Consider the following 26,243-nt stretch of genomic DNA (forward strand, 5'->3'; position numbering starts at 1 on the left):
TTACTTAATGGAACCTTATTGTGTTTCTTATCAAACTCATGGGGGACCCTCTTTTGAGCCATTACATTCTTGCCTACTGCAATTTACTTTTGTGGAATGTAGATTTCCTTATTACAAACACTTCGTATGTAGTGTTAGTGAATTGCAAGTTCTTATTGTGAATGAACCTTTTATAAAGGTGCACACAAATCTGGCCAGTTTTTGCCTAAGGTTGTCTTCTCGTTCCATTTTATCCAAAAACACTTAAAGTTTATTTTCACAACCCTGCAGTAAGACCCTTATTCACACTTTTGATATCTAAAGAGCCCTACAGTACTACATTAACTTTTCTTAAAAATATCGGAGACATTACAACTGTTTTTTTTTTTCTTTCTTTTTTTATCTAAATTTCTTAAGGTTTTCCAAACAGTTACAGTGGAGGAACAAACAGTACATCAATGACACATGGGAACCAAAGGGCATAGTACATCCATACCGTAAGCATATATTCCCTCCCCAGAGCTTGGAGGATGGATCTTCTCACCTCTAACGGTCACAAGCCTACAGTCTGCACCACACCTTTCCGTTGTCTCTAAAGGAGCGAGTGGAGACAAAAAGTGCCCAAACCTTAATATAGAAGAACAGCCCTGCCTCCCCAAAAATCCCCTGATATCTAAGCAGCATTCCTCTTTTATTTTTGTTTGGTCAATCGCTGATGCCTGTTTACAGTCACAGTACCCACAAGCAGCCCACTGGGAAGTGCAGACATAGCCTCACCCCCATAGACATTCTCACTGCATTCCTCATCTGGGATGGAGCCCGCTGCAGTGGTCATGGCCCAGACTAGCCAGGCTACAGCCCAACCTTCCCTATTGTAGTGGCATCACTCCTTATGAGGGGTATATCAGGCTGCATTACAGTGTAGGTATTAGAACTATTTGTTACTTTTCCAAGCCCCCTTTTCTCGCTCTCCCTTTTTGTGAATTCTCCAACTGCATGGTCTATTCACTTCTCTGGTGATCTTTCTCTCCTTCTCTGGTGTTTATCAGTGTTTTTAGGTTTTCACCTTCTCTCTTTCTAGCCTCTCCATTTTTTATTTGATGAGCCATTGTTTTTTCATGGGAACTTCTGAGCATCCTGGAGCTTCTTCTTTTGCTTTCAGTCCGATTGACAGAAAAAAGCATCTGAAAATGGTGGCTGCGCACAGAGGCGTACGAGGTGCATGTCTGATGTCATAAGGGTATGGGACTTAACACCAAGTGGTACCAGATGTCACCCACGCAACAAAGTATTATTCTGAACCCAACCAGTATATGGTGGAATAATGCACATGGTAAGATGCTTTGATGATAAACACCCATAACAGGAATATTAGAATGCAGCAGTATATAAAAGGTCCTGCTACGCAACAATCCGCATAGCTTCTCATCTCAGTGTATTGTGGATTTCAGGGAGGGATCACAATTCACTTTGAAACTGAAACGTACTTGAAAGAAAAAGAGCTTGAAATAACTACACCCAGCACTGCATGGAATGTGAATTTACAGTACTACAAGCTGCAAATTGATTGGTACAGGTAAGTAACCTTTTCCAATTTGCTCCTCTCAGCCCTGCAGTACTTCTCATAGTAGAATCCCACAAAGAATCTCCTTTATGGGGAACTCTTGCCACCAAAATGTGTCCTAATAAATGATAACTGAGGTTTTGTAGTTTGGAAGAGTTAGGTGCACATGTATAAACTCATGATCCAGCTAACTTATCAGTTAATTCTGATCGCACATGAATCAGTTGTTGCTACGTTTGGTGTAGTGTGCATTAAAGCCTCTTTTTCTAGCATCCAAAACGACTTCCTTACTGGTTCAGAGAAATCATCCAATTGCAAGGTACCATCGAAACATACGAGGCAGTACTAGATAAAGATTTGTCCCTCTAAAACATCTGGAAATGGCTAATAGCTAGAAGCTTCAAATCACTGCACTTTACCTTCCATAGTGGAAAAGTGGAAGTTCAGACCCTCCTGAAGTGCTCCAGGAAAATCAACAATCTATACTTAATGATAGCATTCTGCACAATGACATCTACGGCTAGTATTTAACTCAGAACAGGAAGCCACTACATGAACCTTAAGGCCCAATGTTTTTCTTGTTTTACCAATGACATATAAAGGGAAATGTTTATGAATCAGTCAGGAATATTTCTCAACTTATTTCCTCCCACCCTGCTAATTAGAACAGTTGTAAGAGAACTGAACACTTCTAAAGCTAGAGTGGGCTTCTGAATGGCCCAGGTTTTGTTGGGTTTCCTGGCCTTCTACACTTGCTGGAGAGGCACACAAGAGACAGTGTCTTTCTTGCAGGCTGTAGAACGGATCTATCTTAGGAGAACTGAAGGAAATGGGACATAACTTAAAGAAAAGTTAAAATCAAGATTGTGGCAAAGCCTTGGAGGTGTTAGGACCTTCGGATTAGAAATAACCATTTAATAGGGTGTTAGTTCTTTTTCTACTGCCTCTAGTGTCCAATCACTAGTTTCTTGTAAAGGACACTCAGTTAACCAGAGAAGCCCAATTAATACGTTTGCAACCTGTAAGTACTTCTAGTTTGTATAAGGGTCAAATGGTTACTGTAGCTTGAAATCTGTTGGTTGTCAAGTGGGTTGTTGAGTTATATCCTGAAGTTGCCTCTTTGTAGATTCTCAGGAACTGCAACAGTTAAAAAGATGTTTCAAATTCAACAGATCATAGGGTATAAACACAGACTGCCTCCATGAGGCAGAAACAGACTGGCTCTGTGAACCAGAGAGAGCAGCTCTATGACCCAGCTAATGCACTTGGTTCCTTCTGGGCACTTTGGTTAAGATTACTTTGTCACTCTTCGGGAGACTGTCTGAGCTCTCCTCACATGGGTCTTTCACTCAGCTGAGCCTTGTGCAGGTCTGCTGGGAACCAGGTCACTTTTCCTTGTAGGCAAAATCCCATTCTTTGTGCAGGCAGCTCTTTTCTTTTCATAGGTTCCAGCATCAGGACAACCGCAGTCCTCACAGTCTTGAGCCCTACCTGGTTGAGAATGCAAGGTACAGAGAGGTACTGCTCCTAGTCTGATTGTCTTTGTCCTGCGGAGATGACAAAGAACAAACTAAGTACTAGCACAGAGACTTGGTACTGACATCTCTCTGGCTTTAGGGTCTGTAGATTCATAAAGGTCTTGGTCTAATCTAACCCACGAGCAGCGTCCTCCCATTTTCTGGCATGGTGGACAATCAGTGAGCAAGAAAGTGGTTTCCTATCCTTCTTAGACTTTATACATATACCAGCACTTATGTAGCCGCGACCTACTTTCGATGCACACATTGTGCTGATACATGGTCAAGGGAGGAGGCTCACAGTCAACATACAGTTAAAGAATTATTTTTGCTACCACCTGCCATCATGCATACTTATAAAAAGAATGAGCAATGCTTTTGCTCACCACAAACATCATGCAAGTCTGTAATCTTGATTATGCTGTAATGGAAACGTGTTTATGATGGTTGTTTGCAACTGGACTATTCTAGTTTTAGCTGAAATCCTCCAACCTCCCCACAGAGTAATAACATGATTGTTCACCCCCCACCCCCTTTTTCTTTTTTTAAATAATCCCGCAATTACACACTGAAACACAATCCAATGGTGAAGTGGTGGCATTGTCAGTTTGTTTAGCCTCATGAATCATTCATACACTTCTTGTTAACAATTACAACATTTTATCCAAGATGGTTTTCATGGTCAAATCGTGGATGGTAAAATCATGACCTGCATGGAAATCTAGAATACAGATAAGTAATCTTACTCTGTTTTTTTCATATTTTTATTTTCTTCCGTTTAGAGAGTACGCCACTGAAAATCAATGTGCATTATCCTTTTATGAATTATAATGTAAGATTTTTGTTTCTAATAGGATGGCTCAACCATGTTGATAGAGGCTGCAAAAGGAGGACATACCAGTGTAGTGTGCTATCTGTTGGATTACCCTAACAACTTGCTTTCTGCTTCTCCACCTGATGTTGCACAGTTGACCCCGCCATCCCATGATCTAAATCGGGTATGTAACTAGGTATTCTAGAACTGAGTGTCTGCAGTTTGATTACTAGATGACTTTTTGAAATCACTTGCTTGTTATAGATATTTTTTTTTTTTGCTGAAGCATTCCCTTGCCCTTACTGTAAGCATGAAATTAATTATTTTTTCTTGTATATATTTTGTTTTTTCTATATTTAAGATTCGCTTTGTCAGAATTGAAGCAGATATTTCACTCACCACCTACCCCACTGCCATTGTCTATAATGAATTGATAATTCGTACCTGCCGTAGCCTGGATCAACCATTTATTTATTTGTACTATCAAGATAATTGCCAACATTGCTTAGTTCTCTTCCAGGGGATCCTCATCAATGGTCATAAGCACTGAATACTCCCACCCATGTGCGGGGACCCTGGAACATATATTAAATATATAGTACAAATGTTTAGCTTAAAAAGTGTACCAAATACTTTAATAAATATACACACACTTACAGCCTATATTAAAGGCTAAAAATGAAAAATTTACATTGACTTTTCCCTTGATAAACGTCTTACCAGACACTAGCATTTCTGTAAATCAAAAAGAGCAGTGCTGTTAATGTATACAGCCTGTATTTCCAGCGCCCCTCTTGAATACAATTTTATTTAACACAACGTGACAACTGTCCATTGTTCTGCTCTTATGCCATATCCCTGCATATGGTCATGCTGTCCAGGAGTCTTACATACGTTCTTATTAAAGGGAATTTTGGTGAAAACTCAGTGGTACTTGGCGGTCTGGCAGTGGTGAGTTTTGCCACATGGAGTACTGCTACGTGACAGTGTTAACTCTGCAGGTTATTAATTAGCCATAGTATGCCTGTTGAAAGCTCAAATACCATGCACCTGCTTTTTGAGGAACAGGCGATTTTGTAACAATGTTGAGGTTGTGTGCATCAAATACCAAGATGCCAGATGTTGGTATCTGATTCTCACTGAACCTGGATAATTTTACTGATCAGCCAGTTTTCAAGCCCTATTCAACAGCAAATGACGGGTATAAAGATGTGCACATTCTAAATAACTGAGCTACAGGCACAAACAAGGGCATCGACTCCATGTTAGATTGTTTTCTTTCCGCCATTAGGTTCGGAGGTGTTTCTTTTCGCTCCAATAGTTTGAGTCGGAAATGCTCTAAAACTCGTAAAAAAAATTCAGTATTGTTTTGATCGCTTAACATCTCTTGTCAACACTTTGGTACCGTCGAGTCAAACATCTTTACTCGCCCTTCGGGGCGCCTGTGCCCAGCTAGGGCCTGGTGGGGCCGACCGTGTGGAAGCTTTATGGGCCGGACCCCATTCGCTTTTGTCCTCAGTGTCACGCAAAATTTGCAGACCAATATCTCGTCTGCAATCTGTCTCTTCCCAGACTATCGAGAGAAACGGTGAGGGTGCAGATCTTTCCATTTGAAGAAAACTCTCAGAGACAGAAGAGCACGAATACTGGAGATGGCGTCAAAGAGCACAGAACGTCTCGATGCTGAGGAAGAGGAGATCGTGCACACCGCAGTCTCCATCCGAGGGTCCGACTCCGAGCAGGAGTCCGAGGAGGACAGACCGGTCACGGCAGGACAGCAAGTGAGTACGTCTGCCCCTGTCCCATCCAAGCCCAAACATAAGGCCATGGGAACGCAACTGCTGTAAGGCCATGGCTCGACCCGCAAAAAGACCTTCGGTGACCAAGCAACAACTTCGGCACCGAAAAAGGCCACACCACAGAAGACTTTGGACTCGAGCCGAAGTACTGGCTCAGAAACTAGCAGACATTGAACCTTGGTGTCGAAACCTCGAAAATCGCTTCTGGAGCCGATGCCAACATCCACTCCCCAGCCTTTCGATCCAAAAAAACCCATCTTCGGAGCAAAAAAGGCCAGTTTATATGGCGGAACATGGACTTTCCAAAGTACTTAAAGAAAGCCATAGACTTTTGGAGGAACAAAAATAAATGGAGGACATTGATGAAAGGCAAGCCAGAATTCACATTCACAAGGACACTGGCAAGATCATAACTGCACCTCCTCTGAAGCTGGCCTTTCAGGAACAATTGGACACTGCTCAGCCACCAACTAAAGTGCCAAAGCCTAAACAAAGATCTCCACCTCCACAATTTTCACCTCCTCCGTTTCCTCCTCATTCTCCTCACCTGCTTGTCTCAACATCTACTACTCCCACCCTTGCACAGTCTCCTGTACATTCATTCGATTCACAACAAGAAAATGTGGATCCATGGGATCTCTATGATCCAGATCCCATTCCTGATAACAGCCCAGACTGCTATCCCTCCAAACCATCACCACCGGAAGATAGCACCGGATACACTCAGGTTCTGGCTAGGGCGGCATCCTACCACAATGTCGCTATGCACACGGAGCCCTTAGAGGATGATTTTCTCTTTAACACATTATCCTCCACACACACTACCTACCAGTCCCTTCCCATGCTTCCAGGCATGTTAATGCATGCACACCAAATATTTCAAGACCCAGTCAAAGCCAGGATAATTACTCCCAGAGTGGAGAAAAAGTATAAACCGCCTCCCTCTGATCCGGCATTCATTACACAACTGCCGCCTGATTCTGTAGTTGTAAGCGCGGCCAGAAATAGAGCAAACTCCGAGTCATCGGGTGTTGTACCACCACCAGACACGGAGAGCAGTAAATTTGATGCTGCTGGCAAATGTGTAGCATCGCGGAAGCCAACCAATGGAGGATTGCCAACTCCCAAGAAATATTGGCTAGTTATGATAGGGCCCACTGGGACGAGATGAAAGATATCATACAACATCTCCACAAAGACCAACAAAAAAGGGCACAACAAATAGTCGAGGAAGGGCAGGCTATTACCAATAACCAAATTAGATCAGCCTAGATTCAGCAGACACAGCAGCTAGAACAATTAATACTGCTGTTACTGTACGGAAACACGCATGGCTTCAGGGTTTTAGCCTGAAATTCAACAGGCAGTCATTAATATGCCGTTCAGTCATTTGGCCCTGAAGTAGGTACAGCTATTGAGAAAATGAAAAAAGAATCAGACACCGCTAAAGCCATGGGTGCTTTGTATGTGACACAATACAGAGGATCCTTTCGGAAACCTCAATACAGAGGTGGTTTTAGAGCACAAACACCTGAGGCATCCACCTCACAATCAGTCAACCTACTAACCTCAGTACCAACGAAGTGGGTTTAAAGGTAATTACAGAGGCCAATTCCCCAGAGGCAGGGGAAAATATCAGCCAACAAAACAAGCCTCACAGCCAAACCAGTGACTTAGTCCATCTCTTCCCAACTCACACATCACCTGTGGGGGAAGACTGTAAATGTTCCACAACAATTGGCTACCCATTATAACCGACAACTGGGTATTATCTATTATCCACAATGGTTACTGCATAGAATTAACACAAATTCCCCCAAATATACCTCCAAAACCACATAATCTCTCCTCCCAACATATCTCAATGTTGCAAGAAGTGAAATTGCTATTACTCAGACAAGCCATAGAGCTTGTACCACAACATCAGATAGGAACAGGGGTTTACTCACTGTACTTACTTATTCCCCAAAACAACGGAATCTTAAGACCAATATTAGATCTCAGGACTCTCAATCTTTACATCCTGTCAGAACGCTTTCACATGGTAGCACTACAGGATGTGGTCCCACTGCTACAGCAGCAGGATTTCATGGCAACATTAGACCTCAAGGATGCGTATTTTCACATACCCATCCATCCAGCACACAGAAAATATCTCCGGTTTGTAATTCAGGGAAAACATTACCAGTTCAAAGTGTTACCCTTCGGGATAACAGCTCCCAGAGTATTTACAAAATGCTTGGCAGTAGTAGCTGCCTACCTAAGAAGACAACACATTCATGTCTTCCCATATCTCGACAATTGGTTGATAAAATCCAACAGTCATACACATTGTCAAAACCATACATATTATGTAATACAAAACCTACACACCCTAGGGTTCTTCACAAACTACCAAAAATCCCACCTACAACCTGCGCAAATTCAACAGTATTTAGGAGCCACACTAAATACCCAAACAGCACTTGCAAGCCCAAGTCCACAAAGAGTGCAAGCATTTCACAATGTATTAGCACAAATTCAGCCAGGCCAACAGTACATCGTCAAATTCGTATTGAAACTGTTGGGCATGATGGCATCATGCATCGCCATTGTCCCACATGCAAGACTAAACATGTGGCCTTTACAACAGTGCCTTGCACAGCAATGGTCCCAGGCACAGGGTCAACTCCAAGATTTAGTGTTGATAGACTGCCAAACACGCATATCACTTCAGTGGTGGAATTCCACAAATCTAAACAAAGGGCGGCCTTCTCAAGACCCTGTGCCTCACACCATACTTAGGACAGATGCATCAATGATTGGAGGTGGGGGGGGGCAACACCTCAACAATCACAACATTCAAGGACAATGGGACACCAAACACAATTTCACATAAATCACCTAGAATTGCTAGCCATATTCCTAGCACTCAGAGCTTTTCAGCCTCTTCTCACTCACAAGAACATCCTTATCAAAACAGACAGCATGACAACAATGTATTACCTAAACAAACAAGGAGGGACCCATTCATCTCAACTGTCCCACCTAGCCCAAAACATTTGGAATTGGGCAATCCACAACAACATTCACCTGGTAGCACAATACATTCCAAGAATACACAACCAATTGGCAGATGTTCCCAGCCAAGATCATCGACAAACACATGAGTGGGAAATTAATCCCCAGGTGCTTCAGACATACTTTCACCACTGGGGAACGCCAGACATAGACCTATTCGCCACCAGCGAAAACACAAAATGCCAAAACTTCCAAGGGCAATGCTCTATGGATGAATTGGTCAGGGATATTTGCTTACGCTTTCCCCCCTCTCCCGCTCATTCCATTTCTAGTCAACAAACTGCGTCAAAACAAACTCAAACTCATACTTATAGCACCAACGTTGACACGTCAACCCTGGTACACGACACTGTTAGATCTGTCAGTGGTACCACATATCAAACTCCCCAACAGACCAGATCTGTTAACGCAAAACAAACAACAGATCAGGCATCCAGATCCCAAAATACTCAATCTAGCGATTTGGCTCCGAAGTCAGAGTTTAGATATCTACAACTACCAACTGAATGTATGGAAGTAATTAAACAGGCAAGAAAACCCACTACCAGGCAGTGTTAAGCAAACAAATGGAAAAGGTTTGTGTATTACTGTCAATCTAAACAAATAGCCCCTCTTTCAGCGTCAATACAAGATATTGTAAGTTTTTTGCTTCATTTACAAAAAGCAAATCTAGCCTTTTCGTCCATTAAAATACATCTCACTGCAATCTCTGCGTATTTGCAAAATATACAGCACAGTTCTTTGTTTAGAGTCCCTGTTCTCAAAGCCTTCATAGAAGGATTAAAACTCATCATTCCACCTAGCACACCTCCAGTGCCTTCGTGGAATCTAAACATAGTACTCACACGACTCATGGGTCTATCATTTGTACCTATGCATTCATGTCCGATTAAATACCTAACATGGAAAGTTGCCTTCCTAGTTGCAATTACTTCATTAAGAAGAGTTAGTGAAATATAAGCTTTCACTATTCAAGAACCGTTCATACAAGTATACAAACATAAAGTCGGACTTCGAACAAACCCAAAATTTCTCCCAAAGGTTATATCACCGTTTCATATCAATCAAACAGTAGAACTACCAGTGTTCTTCCCACAGCCAGACTCTATAGCGGAAAGAGCCCTGCATACATTAGACATTAAAAGAGCTCTAATGTATTACACAGATAGAACTAAATCATTTAGGAAAACCAAACAATTATTTGTGGCGTTCCAAAAAACACATACTGGTAACCCTATTTCAAAGCAAGGGCTAGCTAGATGGATAGTAAAATTCATCCAAACATGTTACCTCAAAGCTAAAAGGCAGCTCTTAGTTACACCTAAAGCAAATTCCACCCGGAAAAAAGGGGCTACAATTTTTTTTTTTTTTTTTGATAGGAAACATACCAAAGGCCGAAATCTGTAAAGCAACCACTTGGTCAACACCTCATACATTTACCAAGCATTACCGTGTAGATGTGTTAGCAACACAACAGGCCACAGTAGGACAGGCTGTACTAAGAACACTGTTTCAAACAACATAAACTCCTACAGGCTGACCACCACTTATGGGAGGGAAAACTGCTTTGTAGTCTATGCATAGCATGTGTATCTGCAGCTACACATGCCATCGAACGGAAAATGTCACTTACCCAGTGTACATCTGTTCGTGGCATGAGATGCTGCAGATTGACGTGCACCCTCACACCTCCCCGGGAGCCTGTAGCCGTTTAAGTTCAACATTCACTTGTATGTGTGTCTGTGTCTGTGTGTAAGGAAATGCCTCCTTGGCATGGTTACCCCCTGACTTTTTGCCTTTGCTGATGCTATGTTTTGAATTGAAAGTGTGCTGAGTCCTGCTAACCAGGCCCCAGCACCAGTGTTCTTTCCCTAACCTGTACTTTTGTTTTACACAATTGGCACACCCTGGCATCCAGGTAAGTCCCTTGTAACTGGTACCCCTGGTACCAAGGGCCCTGATGCCAGGGAAGGTCTCTAAGGGCTGCAGCATAGCTTATGCCACCCTGGAGACCCCTCACTCAGCACAGACACACTGCTTGCCAGCTTGTGTGTGCTGGTGAGAACAAAACGAGTAAGTCGACATGGCACTCCCCTCAGGGTGCCATGCCAACCTCACACTGCCTATGTAGTATAGATAAGTCACCCCTCTAGCAGGCCTTACAGCCCTAAGGCAGGGTGCACTATACCATAGGTGAGGGCACCAGTGCATGAGCACTGTGCCCCTACAGTGTCTAAGCAAAACCTTAGACATTGTAAGTGCAGGGTAGCCATAAGAGTATATTGTATTGTATTGTAATCGTATTTATATAGCGCAGCGCTTACTACACCTGACGAGGCGTCGAAGCGCTTTTCGATGAGTAGCACGCTACTCCGGAACCCAACAAGAATTAGTGATGGATTAGTATCGTTTAATAATGAGTACAGTTTTAGTAGTATTATGAGTTAATTTGAGCCGCGGATATGAGAGTTTGTTAGTTAGATTGACTGGAGTAATGGAGGGGTGGAGGAGGAAAGAAATCCAGAAGTGTTAATTGGGAGGATATCCTTCATTTACTCAACCCAAAGGCTTGGGATGAATAAAGGGGGGCGGAGGGTGAAGAGTATGTGGAAGGGTTAGATGAATGCAGGAGAATTTAGTAGGGTTGTGTGGGAGGTCACAGAGGGAGAGTGAGGTTTGGTGAGTTAGATTTGGAGGTGGAGGGAAGAGCTTAGGCAGAGATATTTAGGAGGTGAAGTGGTAGAAGGGATTTGGGATGAGTCAGAGTGAGAATGGAGGATAGTTTGATAGAGACATGACCTAAGAGTGATGAGTAGATAAGTGTGATAAGATGAGAGCAGGAATTCATAGATATCTAGTATAACAACCCAAAAACTAGGAGCTAGGTTTGTGTTATGCGTCACAGCATGGACTGGAGAGGCCTCACTGCACCTCACACCACAGCAGGCCTTGGGTTTGTGTTATGCGTCACAGCATGGACTGGGGAGGCCTCACTGCATCCCACACCTCAGCAGGCCTTGGGTTTGTGTTGTGTGTCACTGCATGGACTGGAGAGGTCCTATGTGCAACCGTGAGAGATGGGGAGCACCTGTACACGACGACCCACAAGAAGAGGTCCACGCTCAAGTATAGTGTGATACCCTGCATCATCCTGTAGGAGGACGAACCACTTCAGAGTGTGCCGAAGTGGAACCAGATGCAGACATGGTGATAACAGAGTGATGCACGTGCCCTCGTCGGAGAGCTCAGATTGGGAGAAAGGTGGGGAAATCACTACCTGGAGAGAGACTAGACTCTACATAATGCACAGGGAGATGATGAAACGGCAAAAGGTAAAGCAACCAAGAGTCCACAGCCTATTTGCAGCATTGAGATCAACGGCCAACCCATCTCAGCTCTTATAGACTCTAGGGCAGTGGTTCCCAAACTTTTTCGATCCCCGGCTCCCTTGACCTATTGGCCGTGTTGGCCACGGCTCCCCATTATGTAACTTTTTTTTGGCGGGTGGGGGGAACGTAATCCCAGCCTCTACCTGTACCTACACTATTTACAGTTTGTCTTCTTTATTCTCTCCTTCAGGTTGCTGAAACCCATTTATTGGAAACTATTTTTGTTCTTTGGTCATAGGGATATTATTAATGGTACTTTGGCGCCCTCCGCTGGTCACAATAATTAATGCAGGGGGTTTTGTTTCCAATACCACGATGAAAAGCTGCCGATTCAAAGCACCTCCGAGTGGTTTCCAGACTGTGTGCGGCGCCCCTGGCTAGTTTTGAGGGCGCACCAGGGAGCCGCGGCGCACAGTTTGGGAACCACTGCTCTAGGGCATTGGTAAATAAAATGGACATGCCACCGTACCAATGCTTGGAAATGCAGCCAGAGCAGCCACTACAAACACAACAATCTTTGTTTGTGAGAGCAACAGTCCTATTCCAGCTAGCAGGAATGTTTGAAGAGCATGTCTGGCACCTAGAGCAGATCAACGTGAGGTTGTCGGTCTCCATGAGGGTGAGATACCCTCATCAGCTGCTGCACTGCAGAACATCTGGGCCTGGGGCTGATAGCATTCGCCAGTCAAGTACACACCCACTAAGTGAAAAACCTTCTACTAGAATTTGGGCATGTGATCAGAGGCCCAGGGAGTCTCAAGGACTATCTTGTTAAGCTGCACTTTCATGAGCGAGTCAAGTCACTGGCATTGATGCACCATAGTGTCCCTTTTCATCTGAGGACACAAGTGAAAGAGGAGCTGCAAGACTCAAATTCTAGGAGTAATCAAGAAGGTGAACAGTCCGACTCCCTGGGTATCTCCAATGGTAATCGCCCTAAACCCAAGCAACCAGGAGCAGTCAGGCTCTGCATAGATATGTGCCTCCACAATCCAGGCATCTGGAGGGAGAACCATATCACACACATTATAAAAGACATTGTAGCTGATCTCACCAGAGCCAGACGATTCTCCAAAGTCAACCTTACCTTAGGTTACAACCAACTATTCTTACACCTTGGAAGCAGATACCTTACTTCCTTCTCAACACACCAGGAGCTACAATGCTACAAACAAATGACTATCACAACACACCTGGAGCTACGATGATACCAAAGACTGAACTTTAGAATCATTTCCATTGCAGAGGTTTCCCCAAAATGCCATATGGGAAACCAGTCTGGACTATCCTGGGTAATCAACATCAGAGCGGATGTGCTAATATACTCCAAATCCTAAAATGAGCACTATCAGCACATGTGAGCAGTTCTACAGTGTCAGACTGAGGCGTCAGCTTAGCAGGATCAAATGCACATTCTTCGACCAACGCCTCATGTGTTGTATCACTACATATTCTCATCAGAGAGTATCAGCATAGATCCGAGGAACGCCCGAGTACCAACTTTTTACATGAAGAGAGACATGTTCTAGGGATGGCGAAGTACTGTAGGTGGTTGATGCACTATTTGGCTATGTTCACCGACCCACTCAGCCCACTGACAAAGGCCCACTGTAAGGGAGGAGAATGTGGCCTATTTTTAATCGAGGCATCCACTTTGCCTAGCGAGTGAAGCCATAAGGCCGACTGAAGCCACAGATCCAACTGATCACCCAGACTGCCTGCCCTCAGGCCCTTTCGCTGAAAGAGTTTGTCTATGAGTCACAACAAGACAGCTGTGTGGAGCAAGCGAGCGAGAGAGGGACGCAATCCAATGTAACAACTGGGCGACCCTCCTGGCTCTGGAGAGTGCACTCGGAGTTCTGTGTGACAAGTGAAGCCCTTATGCTCAGAGGCAGACAGATTGAGGTACTCTGACCCATGAAAGAACTCCTGGTGAGACTAGCCCACCGGAGCCATAAGGGCATGGCTAAGACCAAGGATAGACTGCAGGAATGGACTCCAAGGCAGGCGAGCACGTAGCCCAGTGCCTGCAGTGTCAACTAAAGTAATACTGCGAGGTTGGTTCCATTGGTCACTAAAGATGCCAGTACCACACCATGGACTCTGGTGTTCATTGATGCACCATTCCAGGGGCAAGAATTCTGAGCGTACTGGAGAGCTATAGCAGTTACAGACCGCTGCATCCGGCTATAGTACTTACAAACCAATTCATCCGGCTATAGTACTTACAAACCAATGCATCCGGCTGTATTAGTTACAGACTGCTACATCCGGCTGCAGGTGTTAGTGAACACTGCATCCGGCTGTAGCAGTTAGGGACTGCTGTGGCAGTTAGAGAATGCCGCATCCGGCTGTGGCAGTTAGAGAATGCCGCATCCGGCTGTGGCAGTTAGAGAATGCCGCATCCGGCTGTGGCAGCTAGGGACCGCCGCATCCGGCTGCAAGCGGTCAGGGACCGCCGCATCCGGCTGCAAGCGGTCAGGGACCGCCGCATCCGGCTGCAAGCGGTCAGGGACCGCCGCATCCGGCTGCAAGCGGTCAGGGACCGCCGCATCCGGCTGCAGCAGTCAGGGACCGCCGCACGCAGCTGTAGTATTTAGAGAACTCTGCATCTGCCAGAAACACTGCATCCGGAAGTAGCAGCGCAAAGGCACAGCCATGACTGTTCAACAGTTGGAGAACACTGCTGCCAAAATGAATGACTGATGGCTGTAGAACGGAGAGCTCTACAATCTCAATACCTAACTGCTTGTTGATTGAGGGCTGTAGCACTGACTGACAGCTCATCAGCGCAATGCTTGTTGAATGAGGGCTGTAGGACTGACTGGTAACTCATCAGCTCATTGCTTGAGGACTGGCGTCTCTAGGACTGACTGCTGACAGTTCATCAGCTCAATGCTTGTTGACTGAGGGCTCTATAACTGAATGCTTAATGACTGATGGCTGTAGAACTGACAGCTCTACAATCTCAATAACTGACTGCTCTAGGACTGACAGCTCATCAGTTCACTGCTTGTTGACTATAGGCTCTACAAAGGACTGCTTAATGACTGATGGCTGTAGAACTGAGAGCTCTACAATCTCCATACCTGACTGCTAGTTGATTGTGGGCCCTAGCACTGACTGACAGCTCATCAGCGCAATGCTTGTTGATTGAGCGCTTTTTAACGGACTGCTTGATGACTGACAGCTGTAGGACTGACTGCTGACAGCTCATCAGCTCACTGCTTGCTGACTGACGGCTCTATAACTGACTGCTTAATAACTGACGGCTGTAGAACTGAGAGCTCTACAATCTCGATACCTGACTCCTTGTTGATAGATTGCCCTAGCACTGACTGACAGCTCATCAGCTCACTGCTTGTTGACCGACGGCTCTACAACTGACTGCTTGATGACTGATGGCTGTAGAACTGAGAGCTTTACAATCTCTATACCGGACTGCTTGTTGATTGAGGGCCCTAGCACTGACTGACTGACAGCTCATCAGCTCACTGCTTGTTGACTGACGGCTCTAGGACTCACTGCTGACAGCTCATCAGCTCACTGCTTGCTGACTGACGGCTCCACAACTGACTGCTTAATAACTGACGGCTGTAGAACTGAGAGCTCTACAATCTCGATACCTGACTCCTTGTTGATCGAGGGCCCTAGCACTGACTGACTGCTCATCAGCTCACTGCTTGTTGACTGACGGCTCTATAACTGAATGCCTAATGGCTGTAGAACTGAGAGCTCTACAATCTCTATACCTGACTGCTTGTTGATTGAGGGCCCTAGCACTGACTGACTGACAGCTCATCAGCTCACTGCTTGTTGACTGACGGCTCTAGGACTCACTGCTGACAGCTCATCAGCTCACTACTTGCTGACTGACGGCTCCACAACTGACTGCTTAATAACTGACGGCTGTAGAACTGAGAGCTCTACAATTTCGATACCCGACTCCTTGTTGATCGAGGGCCCTAGCACTGACTGACTGACCGCTCATCAGCTCACTGCTTGTTGACTGACGGCTCTATAACTGAATGCCTAATGGCTGCAGAACTGAGAGCTCTACAATCTCTATACCGGACTGCTTGTTGATTGAGAGCCTTAGCACTGACTGAGGGTGGGGGGTGGGGGGTGGGGGGGGCTGCTGACACTGAGAGAATGGCAGGAAGTGACCATGTCCGCAGGAGGGTTATTTAAAGAGCTAAAGTGACTCTAGTAATGTACACAGAGCGGCCCTTGATTCTAGCAGGGGTGAGAAGCAGAAGTGACGTGGGCGAGGCTCTGGTGCAGAAGAGGGAGCTCGGTTTCTAACTGATCTCAAGCGCTGCCCGCAGGGATCCCAAACTCTGCAGGAATCTGAGAAGTGCTCCCAAGGAATCTCTAGTGATCCAAGGCCTCTGCAGTGATCCCAAGCCCTCTGCAGTGATCCCAAGCTCCCTGCACTGAGGCCAAGCCCTCTGGAGTGATCCCAAGCCCTATGGAGTGATCCACAGGCCTCTGCAGTGATCCCAAGCCGGCGTTAGTGATCCCAAGCCCTCTGCAGTGATCCCAAGCCAAGCTCCCTCCAGTGATCCCAAGCTCCCTCCAGTGATCCCAAGCTCCCTCCAGTGATCCCAAGCTCCCTCCAGTGATCCCAAGCCCTATAGAGAAATCCTAAGCCCTATAGAGAAATTCCAAGCCCTATGGAGAAATCCACAGCCCTCTGCGGTGATCCAAAGCCCTCTGCGGTGATCCCAAGCCCTCTGCGGTGATCCCAAGCCCTCTGCGGTGATCCCAAGCCCTCTGCGGTGATCCCAAGCCCTCTGCGGTGATCCCAAGCCCTCTGCGGTGATCCCAAGCCCTCTGCGGTGATCCCAAGCCCTCTGCGGTGATCCCAAGCCCTCTGCGGTGATCCCAAGCCCTCTGCGGTGATCCCAAGCCCTCTGCGGTGATCCCAAGCCCTCTGCGGTGATCCCAAGCCCTCTGCGGTGATCCCAAGCCCCCTGCGGTGATCCCAAGCCCCCTGCACTGATTCACAGGCCTCTGCAGTGATCCCAAGCTCCCTGCAGTGAGGCCAAGCCCTATGGAGAGATTCCAAGCCCTATGGAGAGATTCCAAGCCCTATGGAGAGATTCCAAGCCCTATGGAGAGATTCCAAGCCCTATGGAGAGATTCCAAGCCCTATGGAGAGATTCCAAGCCCTATGGAGAGATTCCAAGCCCTATGGAGAGATTCCAAGCCCTATGGAGAGATTCCAAGCCCTATGGAGAGATCCCAAGCCCTATGGAGAGATCCACAGGCCTCTTCGGTGATGCCAAGCCCCCCTGCGGTGATGCCAAGCCCCCCTGCGGTGATGCCAAGCCCCCCTGCGGTGATGCCAAGCCCCCCTGCGGTGATGCCAAGCCCCCTGCGGTGATCCACAGGCCTCTGCCGTGATCCCAACCCTGATCCCAAGCCCTCTGCGTTGATCCCAAGCCCTCTGTGTTGATCCCAAGCCTGATCCCAATCCTTCTGCAGTGATCCCAATCCCTCCATGGTGATCCCAATCCCTCTGTGTTGATCCCAAGCCTGATCCCAATCCTTCTGCGGTGATCCCAATCCCTCCACGGTGATCCCAAGCCCTCTGCTATCGAAGGCTGCAGCAGACCCACCCTGAGCCAGTACCTTTTTAAGGTCCTCTCTGGCCAATGGGAGAGCCGTCTGTGCTGCAACCAGATTCCAAAACCAGGTGCAGCTGGTGCAGTCCGCTGCTGGGATCCCCAAAAATCTAAGATAGTCCTTCACCAACCCTGCGTGGCAGCTCCACCCTGGCACTGGCCACCTGGGCTGTCAGCCAGCGCCGAGAAGCGAGGTCGGATTCGAGGTTTACAGAGAACAAAGGAGCCGGTTACTCATTAACCATGCTGGGCAGAGAGCAGAGGAGGGCAGGTGACATGGGGGGGAGGGGGGGGCTCAGACTTTCAGTGGGGGCGGGGGGGGGGGGGAACGACACTACAGACAAGGGTTCCCACAGTATTCACACAACACGCAGACGGTGCATCCCACAGCGGGGAGCACTTCACCCCATGTTTGTCCAGGGAGCACCCCTTGTTCCTCGCAGGTCGTGGCTTGAGCTCTCGACTGGTCTGTGGCTCTAGTCGGTGACCTCAGGCTGCTTTCAGGGGGTGTTTTTCGGTGCTTTTGGGCTTTCGCCCCAATGATTTGTTTAATACAGTGGTTGTCAAACGTTTCACTTCTGTGGATTCTCTCTTTACCATTACTGGAAACCCGGGTCCCCCACTAAATTAGTATTGGAGTCTGGGGGCCCCCACTGAGTCATTACTGGAAGCCGGGGACCCCGGTCTAAACATTGTCCATCGTTTCGACCACAAAACAATGCATTAAAAATACAGAAGCAAGAATTTATCACCAAATACACAAATGAGAAAACATTTTACTTAATTTGCAAACAAATTTACGTAAAAAAAAAAATGAAAATTTGAATAGGAAGGTTGGACCTTTTCTAAATTCTATTGAAACCACGCAGCATCCAAACTGTATTCTGTTTTGTGCACCTGCAGGGCTCCCCCGAATCAATCTTAGGGTACGAATTTAATTTTTAGCCTCTAATTTTAAATTCTTTGACATTTACAGAAAGTTTTTAAATTTCCAATTGTATATTTAGACACTTTATTTACATTCACTTTATTCATCTTTTGATATTAATTAATTCTCTAAGCAGTTGCAGACCATCTGAGGAGGCTTTGCAGACCCCCAGGGGGTCCCTCGGACCACAGGTTGGGAACCACTGGTTTGGCAGATTAAAGCTCCCTGTAATATCTAGGACACTATCTGGGTGTGTGCAACTGGTGTGAGTCTCACTGCACGCTACAGTGCAATCACTGTAGCGCAGGACACCGGCTGGGGTCTCTGCAGATATGTACAGAGTGTAGACGATGCCGGCTGGGGTCACTGCAGACATGTCTACACTGCACGGGATACTGGCTGTGGGTGCAGCAAACATGTCCACACTGCACAGGATGCCGGCTGCGGGCACTGGAGGCATGTCCACACTGCACAGGATGCCGGCTGCGGGCACTGGAGGCATGTCCACACTGCACAGGATGCCGGCTGCAGACACTTGCACACTGAACAGGATGCTGGCTAGGGGTGTAGCAGACATGTACAGAGTGTAGACTATGCCGGCTGGGGTCGCTGCAGACATGTCTACACTGCACGGGATACTGGCTGGGGGTGCAGCAGACATGTCCAGACTGCACAGGATTCGGGCTAGGGGGCGCTGCAGACATGTACATGCAGCATAGGATGTGGACTTAGGTTGCTGCAGACATGTCCAGACTGCACACTGTAGGAAAGGTTTGCCTGGTGTCTGTGTTTAGACTGTAGTGCCCTGGGATCCTGCTAACCAGGACCCCCCAGTGTCTGTGCTCTCTCCTCTAAATTTGGTTACTAGTAAACTTTTCACCCCACAATTGGAATACTGGTTGTTAGAAATGGAGTCTCTAGTTGGCGGTCGGTTTGCACCCTGTCCAAGTAGGGACCCTCACTCTAGTCAGGATAAGAGAGATGCCTGCCCACATCACCCCTGCTCTCCCCCTTGGTAGCTTCCCACGAGCAGTCAAGCTTATCTCACAAGCAATGTGTAAAGCATTTGCACATAACACACAGTAATAAGTGAAAACGCTACAAAAGGACACCACACCAATTTTAGAAAAATAGCCAATATTTATCTATATAAAACAAGACCAAATACAATAAAAATCCAACATATAGTAATAAAAATATGAATTCAGCAAGATTTACTCAAAAATACAGTTCCTTGAAGTTGATAGCTCCACCTGGGGCTATCATGGCGTCGTCATTAGCAAAACCAACAGTTCAGGCCGGCCACGCGACGCGGGCCAGCTTCAGTGTCGGGAAGACCCACTAACAGTACCTTGGATTTGCAGGGCATCGTGATCCTCTCAGTGAACTCCGAAGAGCAGCGTCGCTGACATTGTGGTGTCTGTTCCGGAGTCGGTGCAGGAATCGTCGGGCCGTTGAGGTCACACACGTTGCAGATCAAACTCCAGGCTGATGAAGTCAGGTGTGCCGGCGTAGGGGCTGCAGTGCGAAGCGGGACGATGTGACGTGCTGTGCCCACAGGTCACGGTGCAGGCAGCAGCTCAGTGACGGCATCCAGCAGCATTGGTGAGACCAGGGCTGTGGTGTGAAGCGGGGAGCTGCGACGTGCATTGTCCACAGGTCACAGTGCAGGCAGCGGCGTAGTCGTTGCTGAAGCGATGTCGTCGGTAGGCCCAAGCCAGCGGTGTGGGATGGGACAGTGCTCTGTGACCCTCACAAGCGGTGTCCACAGGCCAAAGTGCAGGCAGGTTGCCTGGTGATGACACAGGAGTCGATGCTGGCGTTGGTGGACCAGGGCTGCGGTGCGGGACAGGATGGTGCTTTGTATACCTCATGAGCAGTGTCCACAGGCCATGGTGTAGGCAGCCGTGCCGGTGTCAGCAGGAGCGGCGGCGTTGGGGATGCCCAGGCTGCGGTGTGAGCAGGCGATGCCGGAGTGCGGGACCCACAGGTCGCGGTGAGAGCAGTGGCTTGGTGAAGTCATCCGATGACTGCGTCGGGGAGACCAGGGTCACGGTGCGAAGCGGGGCAATGCGACTTGGCGTGGCGTCAGCAGGTCACAATGCAGGCCAGCGGCGTCATTGCCGGCGTCGCTGTGGATTCTCCTCTTGAACAGTACAAAACACACAGTTCCCAGTTGTAGGAAGTTGGCTCTGTATGCACTATTTCAAAGTAAGGAATAGTATGCACAGTCCAAGGGTTTCCCTTAGAGGTAAGATAGTGGCAAAAAGAGATAACACCAATGCTCCATTCTGTGGCAGCGCGATCGAGCAGCAGGCCCACCAAAAGAGTAGTGTTAAGCATTACACACACAAGCAACAAACGAGGAACACACACCCAGAGACAGCCCCAGGCCAATAGGCCTCCGCATAGAAAAACACCTTCTCCCAGTTCATTCCAAGAACCACAGATTCACATCTGACATGTAACACTTCAAATGAAAGGTACTGCCGGTAGGTACCCTAGGAACCCCGAACAATCACAACAGCATATATACTCTTCAAACAAATCACATATAGCCACCTCAAAACTAGACACGTAGTGCAATTTTCACAGCTCCTAGGGGGGAGCAAGAGTTCGTTAGTTCTTGCAGGCAAGCAAACCACCCACGGGGCTCAAGCCCGGGTCCAAGGCAGCCCACCGCCGGGGGCCCAGGGCAACCCCAAAGCCACCACACCAGCAGCCCAGGGCCGGCCAGGCGCAGAGTCCAAAGTGGCGCCCAAAACGCACAGGCTTCAATGGAGAAGGGGGCGCCCCGGCTCCAGTCCGCCAGCAGGCAAGCACCCGCGTCCTCAGAGGACATACCAGGGGGGCCCCGCAGGGCACCGGGGGGGACACAAGCCAGCACAAGAAGCACACCCCCAGCAGCACGGGGGCGGCCGGGTGCAGCGTGCAAACACACGTCGGGCTTCCAATGTAAACCAATGGGAGACCAAGGGGTCTCCCCAGCGATGCAGGTCTGGGAGTCTGTCAAACACGAACTCCACAGCACCATAATGGCTACACTGAAAACTGGGAAGTTTGGTATCAAACTTCTCAGCACAATAAATGCACACTGATGCCAGTGTACACTTTATTGTAAACTACACCCCAGAGGGCACCTTAGAGGTGCCCCCTGAAACCTTAACCAACTACCTGTGTAGGCTGACTCGTTCTAACAGCCTGCCACACTCAAGACATGTTGCTGGCCCCATGGGGAGAGTGCCTTTGTCACTCTGAGGCCAGTAACAAAGCCTGCACTGGGTGGAGATGCTAACACCTCCCCCAGGCAGGAGCTGTAACACCTGGTGGTGAGCCTCAAAGGCTCACCCCCTTTGTTCCAGCACCGCAGGGCACTCCAGCTAATGGAGTTGCCCGCCCCCTCCGGCCACGGCCCCACTTTTGGCGGCAAGGCCGGAGGAAATAATGAGAATAACAAGGAGGAGTCACTGGCCAGTCAGGACAGCCCCTAAGGTGTCCTGAGCTGAAGTGACTCTAACTTTTAGAAATCCTCCATCTTGCAGATGGAGGATTCCCCCAATAGGGATAGGATTGTGACCCCCTCCCCTTGGGAGGAGGCACAAAGAGGGTGTACCCACCCTCAGGGCTAGTAGCCATTGGCTACTAACCCCCCAGACCTAAACACGCCCTTAAATTTAGTATTTAAGGGCTCCCCTGAACCTAAGAATTTAGATTCCTGCAACTTACCGAAGAAGACGACTGCTGAGCTGAAAACCCCTGCAGAAGAAGAAAGAAGACACCAACTGTTTTGGCCCCAGTCCTACCGGCCTGTCTCCTGCATTCTAAAGAAACCTGCTCCAGCGACGCTTTGTCAAGGACCAGCGACCTCTGAATCCTCAGAGGACTGCCCTGCTTCAAGAGGAACAAGAAACTCCCGAGGACAGCGGACCTGCTCCAAAAAGACTGCAACTTTGTTACAGAGGAGCAGATTTAAAGACCCCTGCAATCCCTGAAAGAAGCGTGAGACTTGCAACACTGCACCCGGCGACCCCGACTCGACTGGTGGAGAACCAACACCTCAGGGAGGACCCTCCGGCGACTCAGACTGTGAGTAACCAAAGTTGTCCCCCCTGAACCCCCACAGCGACGCCTGCAGAGGGAATCCCCAGGCTCCCCCTGACCGCGACTGCCTGACTCTAAAATCCCGACGGCTGGAAAAGACCCTGCACCCGCAGCCCCCAGCACCTGAAGGATCAGAACTTCAGTGCAGGAGTGACCCCCAGGAGGCCCTCTCCCTTGCCCAGGTGGTGGCTACCCGGAGGAGCCCCCCCCCTTGCCTGCCTGCATCGCTGAAGAGACCCCTTGGTCTCCCATTGATTTACATTGGAAACCCAACGCTTGTTTCTACACTGCACCCGGCCGCCCCAGTGCTGCTGAGGGTGTACTTTTTGTGTGAGCTTGTGTCCCCCCCCGGTGCCCTACAAAACCCCCCTGGTCTGCCCTCCGAAGACGCGGGTACTTACCTGCTGGCAGACTGGAACCGGGGCACCCCTTTCTCTCCATTGAAGCCTATGCGTTTTGGGCACCGCTTTGAACTCTGCACCTGACTGGCCCTGAGCTACTGGTGTGGTAACTTTGGGGTTGCTCTGAACCCCCAACGGTGGGCTACCTTGGACCCCAATCTTAACCCCGTAGGTGGTTTACTTACCTGCAAAACCTAACAATACTTTACCTTCCCCAGGAACTGTGAAAATTGCACTAAGTGTCCACTTTTAAAACTGCTATTTGTGTTTTATATGAAAAGTATATACGCTACTGTAATTATTCAAAGTTCCTAAAGTACTTACCTGCAATACCTTTCAAATGAGATATTACATGTAGAATTTGAACCTGTGGTTCTTAAAATAAACTAAGAAAAGATATGTTCGATGGCATGTGTAGCTGCAGATACACATGTTGTGCATAGTCCGCCATCTGGTGTTGGGTCGGAGTGTTACAAGTTGTTTTTCTTCGAAGAAGTCTTTTGAGTCACGAGACCGAGGGACTCCTCCTCCTTTGCTTCCATTGCGCATGGGCGTCAACTCCATCTTCAATTGTTTTCTTTCTGCCATCGGGTTCGGACGTGTTCCTTTTCGCTCCGAGTTTCGGGACGGAAAGTTAGTCAAAACTTCGGAAAACTACGTCGGTATTGTTGCGTTCGGGATCGGGTTAAATAGAATCGACACCGAATCGTGAAGAGCTCCGGTAACCCTTCGGGGTAATTTCGATCCCCCGTCGGGGCCTGGTCGGCCCGACCGCGTGTAACATCGAGGCTGATGGAACGGACCCCGTTCCGATTCTGTCCTAAATGCCACCACAAATACCCATATACAGACCAACATTTGGTCTGTAACCTGTGCCTGTCGCCCGAGCACAAAGAAGAAACGTGTGAGGCCTGTCGTGCGTTTCGGTCCCGAAAAACGCTCCGTGACCGGCGAGCCAGAAGATTACAGATGGCGTCCACGCCGACAGGACAACAAGGATTTGAGGAACAAGGAGTAGAAGAGGAAGCCTTCTCCATCCATGAATCCGACTCTGAAGAATTCGACGTCGAGGAAACCGTGAGTAAGACGTCGAAACAAGCACAACACAAGAAAATAGACAAGGCCCAGGGGATGCCACTGCCAACAGGCCATGGCTCAACCCATAAAGTAGGTGACTGTCCATCGGCACCGAAAAAGGCCGAATTGGTGCTGAGATCGTCCGACTCGGGTCGAGACACAGGCACGCAGCAATCTCTGGACCGAGTAAGCGCTGCCGAAAAAGATCGACGCCGAGACAGCGGAACCGAAGCTGCTCGACGCAGAGACAGCGGCACCGAGGAAGATCGACGCCGAGAAATCTCGACTCCGAAAAAGAGAAAAGTCGCCTCGGAGCTGAAAACAAGTAAGGACACGGTTTCGGTGCCAAAAAGACCAGCAACCGAACAGACTACCAGCTCATATTCAGAGGAACAATCACTGTCCTCTCAAATGCGCAAACACAGATTTGAGGAAGAGTTACAGACCACTGACGTAGACCACACTCAAAAGCGGATCTTTATACAGAGTGGGACAGGGAAGATCAGCACTCTTCCCCCAATTAGGAGAAAAAGGAGACTTGAGTTCCAGACACAGGAACAAACACCACAAACAAAAGTGGTGAAGAAGGTAACTCCGCCACCCTCTCCTCCACCTATAACTCAGATATCACCGGCATAGACTCCATCGCACTCACCGGCTCACACCACCATGAGCCAAGATGACCAGGACGCTTGGGACCTGTACGACGCCCCAGTGTCAGACAATAGTCCTGAGGCATATCCTACCAAGCCCTCACCACCCGAGGACAGCACAGCGTATGCACAGGTGGTAGCTAGGGCAGCAGAGTTCCATAACCTGTCGCTACACTCAGAACCTGTAGAGGATGACTTCCTTTTCAACACCCTCTCCTCCACCCATAGCACTTACCAGAGCCTGCCTATGCTTCCAGGAATGCTAAGGCACGCCAGGCAGATCTTCAAACAACCTGTCAAAAGTAGAGCAATAACTCCGAGGGTGGAGAAAAAATATAAAGCACCGCCCACGGACCCTGCTTTCATCACCTCACAGCTGCCACCAGATTCAGTTGTAGTAGGGGCAGCTCGCAAAAGAGCCAACTCCCACACATCAGGAGATGCACCACCTCCGGATAAAGAAAGACGCAAGTTCGACGCAGCTGGGAAAAGGGTCGCAGTACAAGCTGCAAACCAGTGGCGCATCGCAAACTCTCAGGCGCTTCTAGCGCGATATGACAGAGCCCATTTGGACGAGATGCAGCATCTCATCGAGCATCTACCCAAAGAATTACAAAAAAGGGCAAAGCAAGTGGTTGAGGAGGGACAAAACATCTCCAATAACCAAATACGCTCCTCTATGGATGCAGCGGACACGGCTGCAAGAACAATAAACACCGCAGTAACCATAAGAAGGCACGCATGGTTGCGCACATCTGGCTTTAAACCGGAGATACAGCAAGCAGTGCTCAATATGCCGTTCAATGAGCAACAATTGTTCGGACCTGAAGTGGACACCGCAATTGAGAAGCTGAAAAAGGACACTGACACAGCCAAGGCCATGGGCGCACTCTATTCCCCGCAGGGCAGAGGCACTTTCGGCACCTTCCGTAAAACAACCTTCAGAGGGGGGTTTCGGGGTCAGGCTACACAAGCCAGTACCTCACATTCAACACCGTCTACCTACCAGGGACAGTACCAAAGGGGAGGCTTTCGGGGCCAGTACAGAGGAGGACAGTTCCCTAGAAACCGGGGAAAATTTCAAAGCCCAAAAACTCCTACAACCAAACAGTGACTCACAAGTCACTCAACCCCTCCACACAACACCAGTGGGGGGAAGAATAGGTCAGTTTTATCAATCTTGGGAGGAGATAACAACAGACACTTGGGTCTTAGCAATTATCCAACATGGTTATTGCATAGAATTTCTACAAATCCCTCCAAATATCCCACCAAAAACACAGAATATATCAAAACAGCATTTAGACCTTCTAGACATAGAAGTTCAAGCA

The 26,243-nt window shown here is 48.1% G+C and overlaps 1 protein-coding gene across 6 annotated transcripts in view; it reads left to right on the top strand.

Annotated features, from left to right (window-relative positions):
• LOC138291300 (ankyrin repeat domain-containing protein 17-like) overlaps positions 1-26,243 on the top strand; it is a 1,121,799-nt gene that overhangs the window by 370,314 nt on the left and 725,242 nt on the right. For all 6 annotated transcript variants that reach the window (XM_069230308.1, XM_069230310.1, XM_069230309.1 and 3 more), the window contains exon 13: positions 3,915-4,058. In XM_069230308.1, the coding sequence (XP_069086409.1) occupies positions 3,915-4,058 (144 nt within the window). The remainder of the gene's footprint in view (positions 1-3,914; positions 4,059-26,243) is intronic.

Source organism: Pleurodeles waltl, chromosome 1_1 (assembly GCF_031143425.1).
Source record: "Pleurodeles waltl isolate 20211129_DDA chromosome 1_1, aPleWal1.hap1.20221129, whole genome shotgun sequence".
In the NCBI taxonomy this organism is placed as follows: domain Eukaryota; kingdom Metazoa; phylum Chordata; class Amphibia; order Caudata; family Salamandridae; genus Pleurodeles; species Pleurodeles waltl.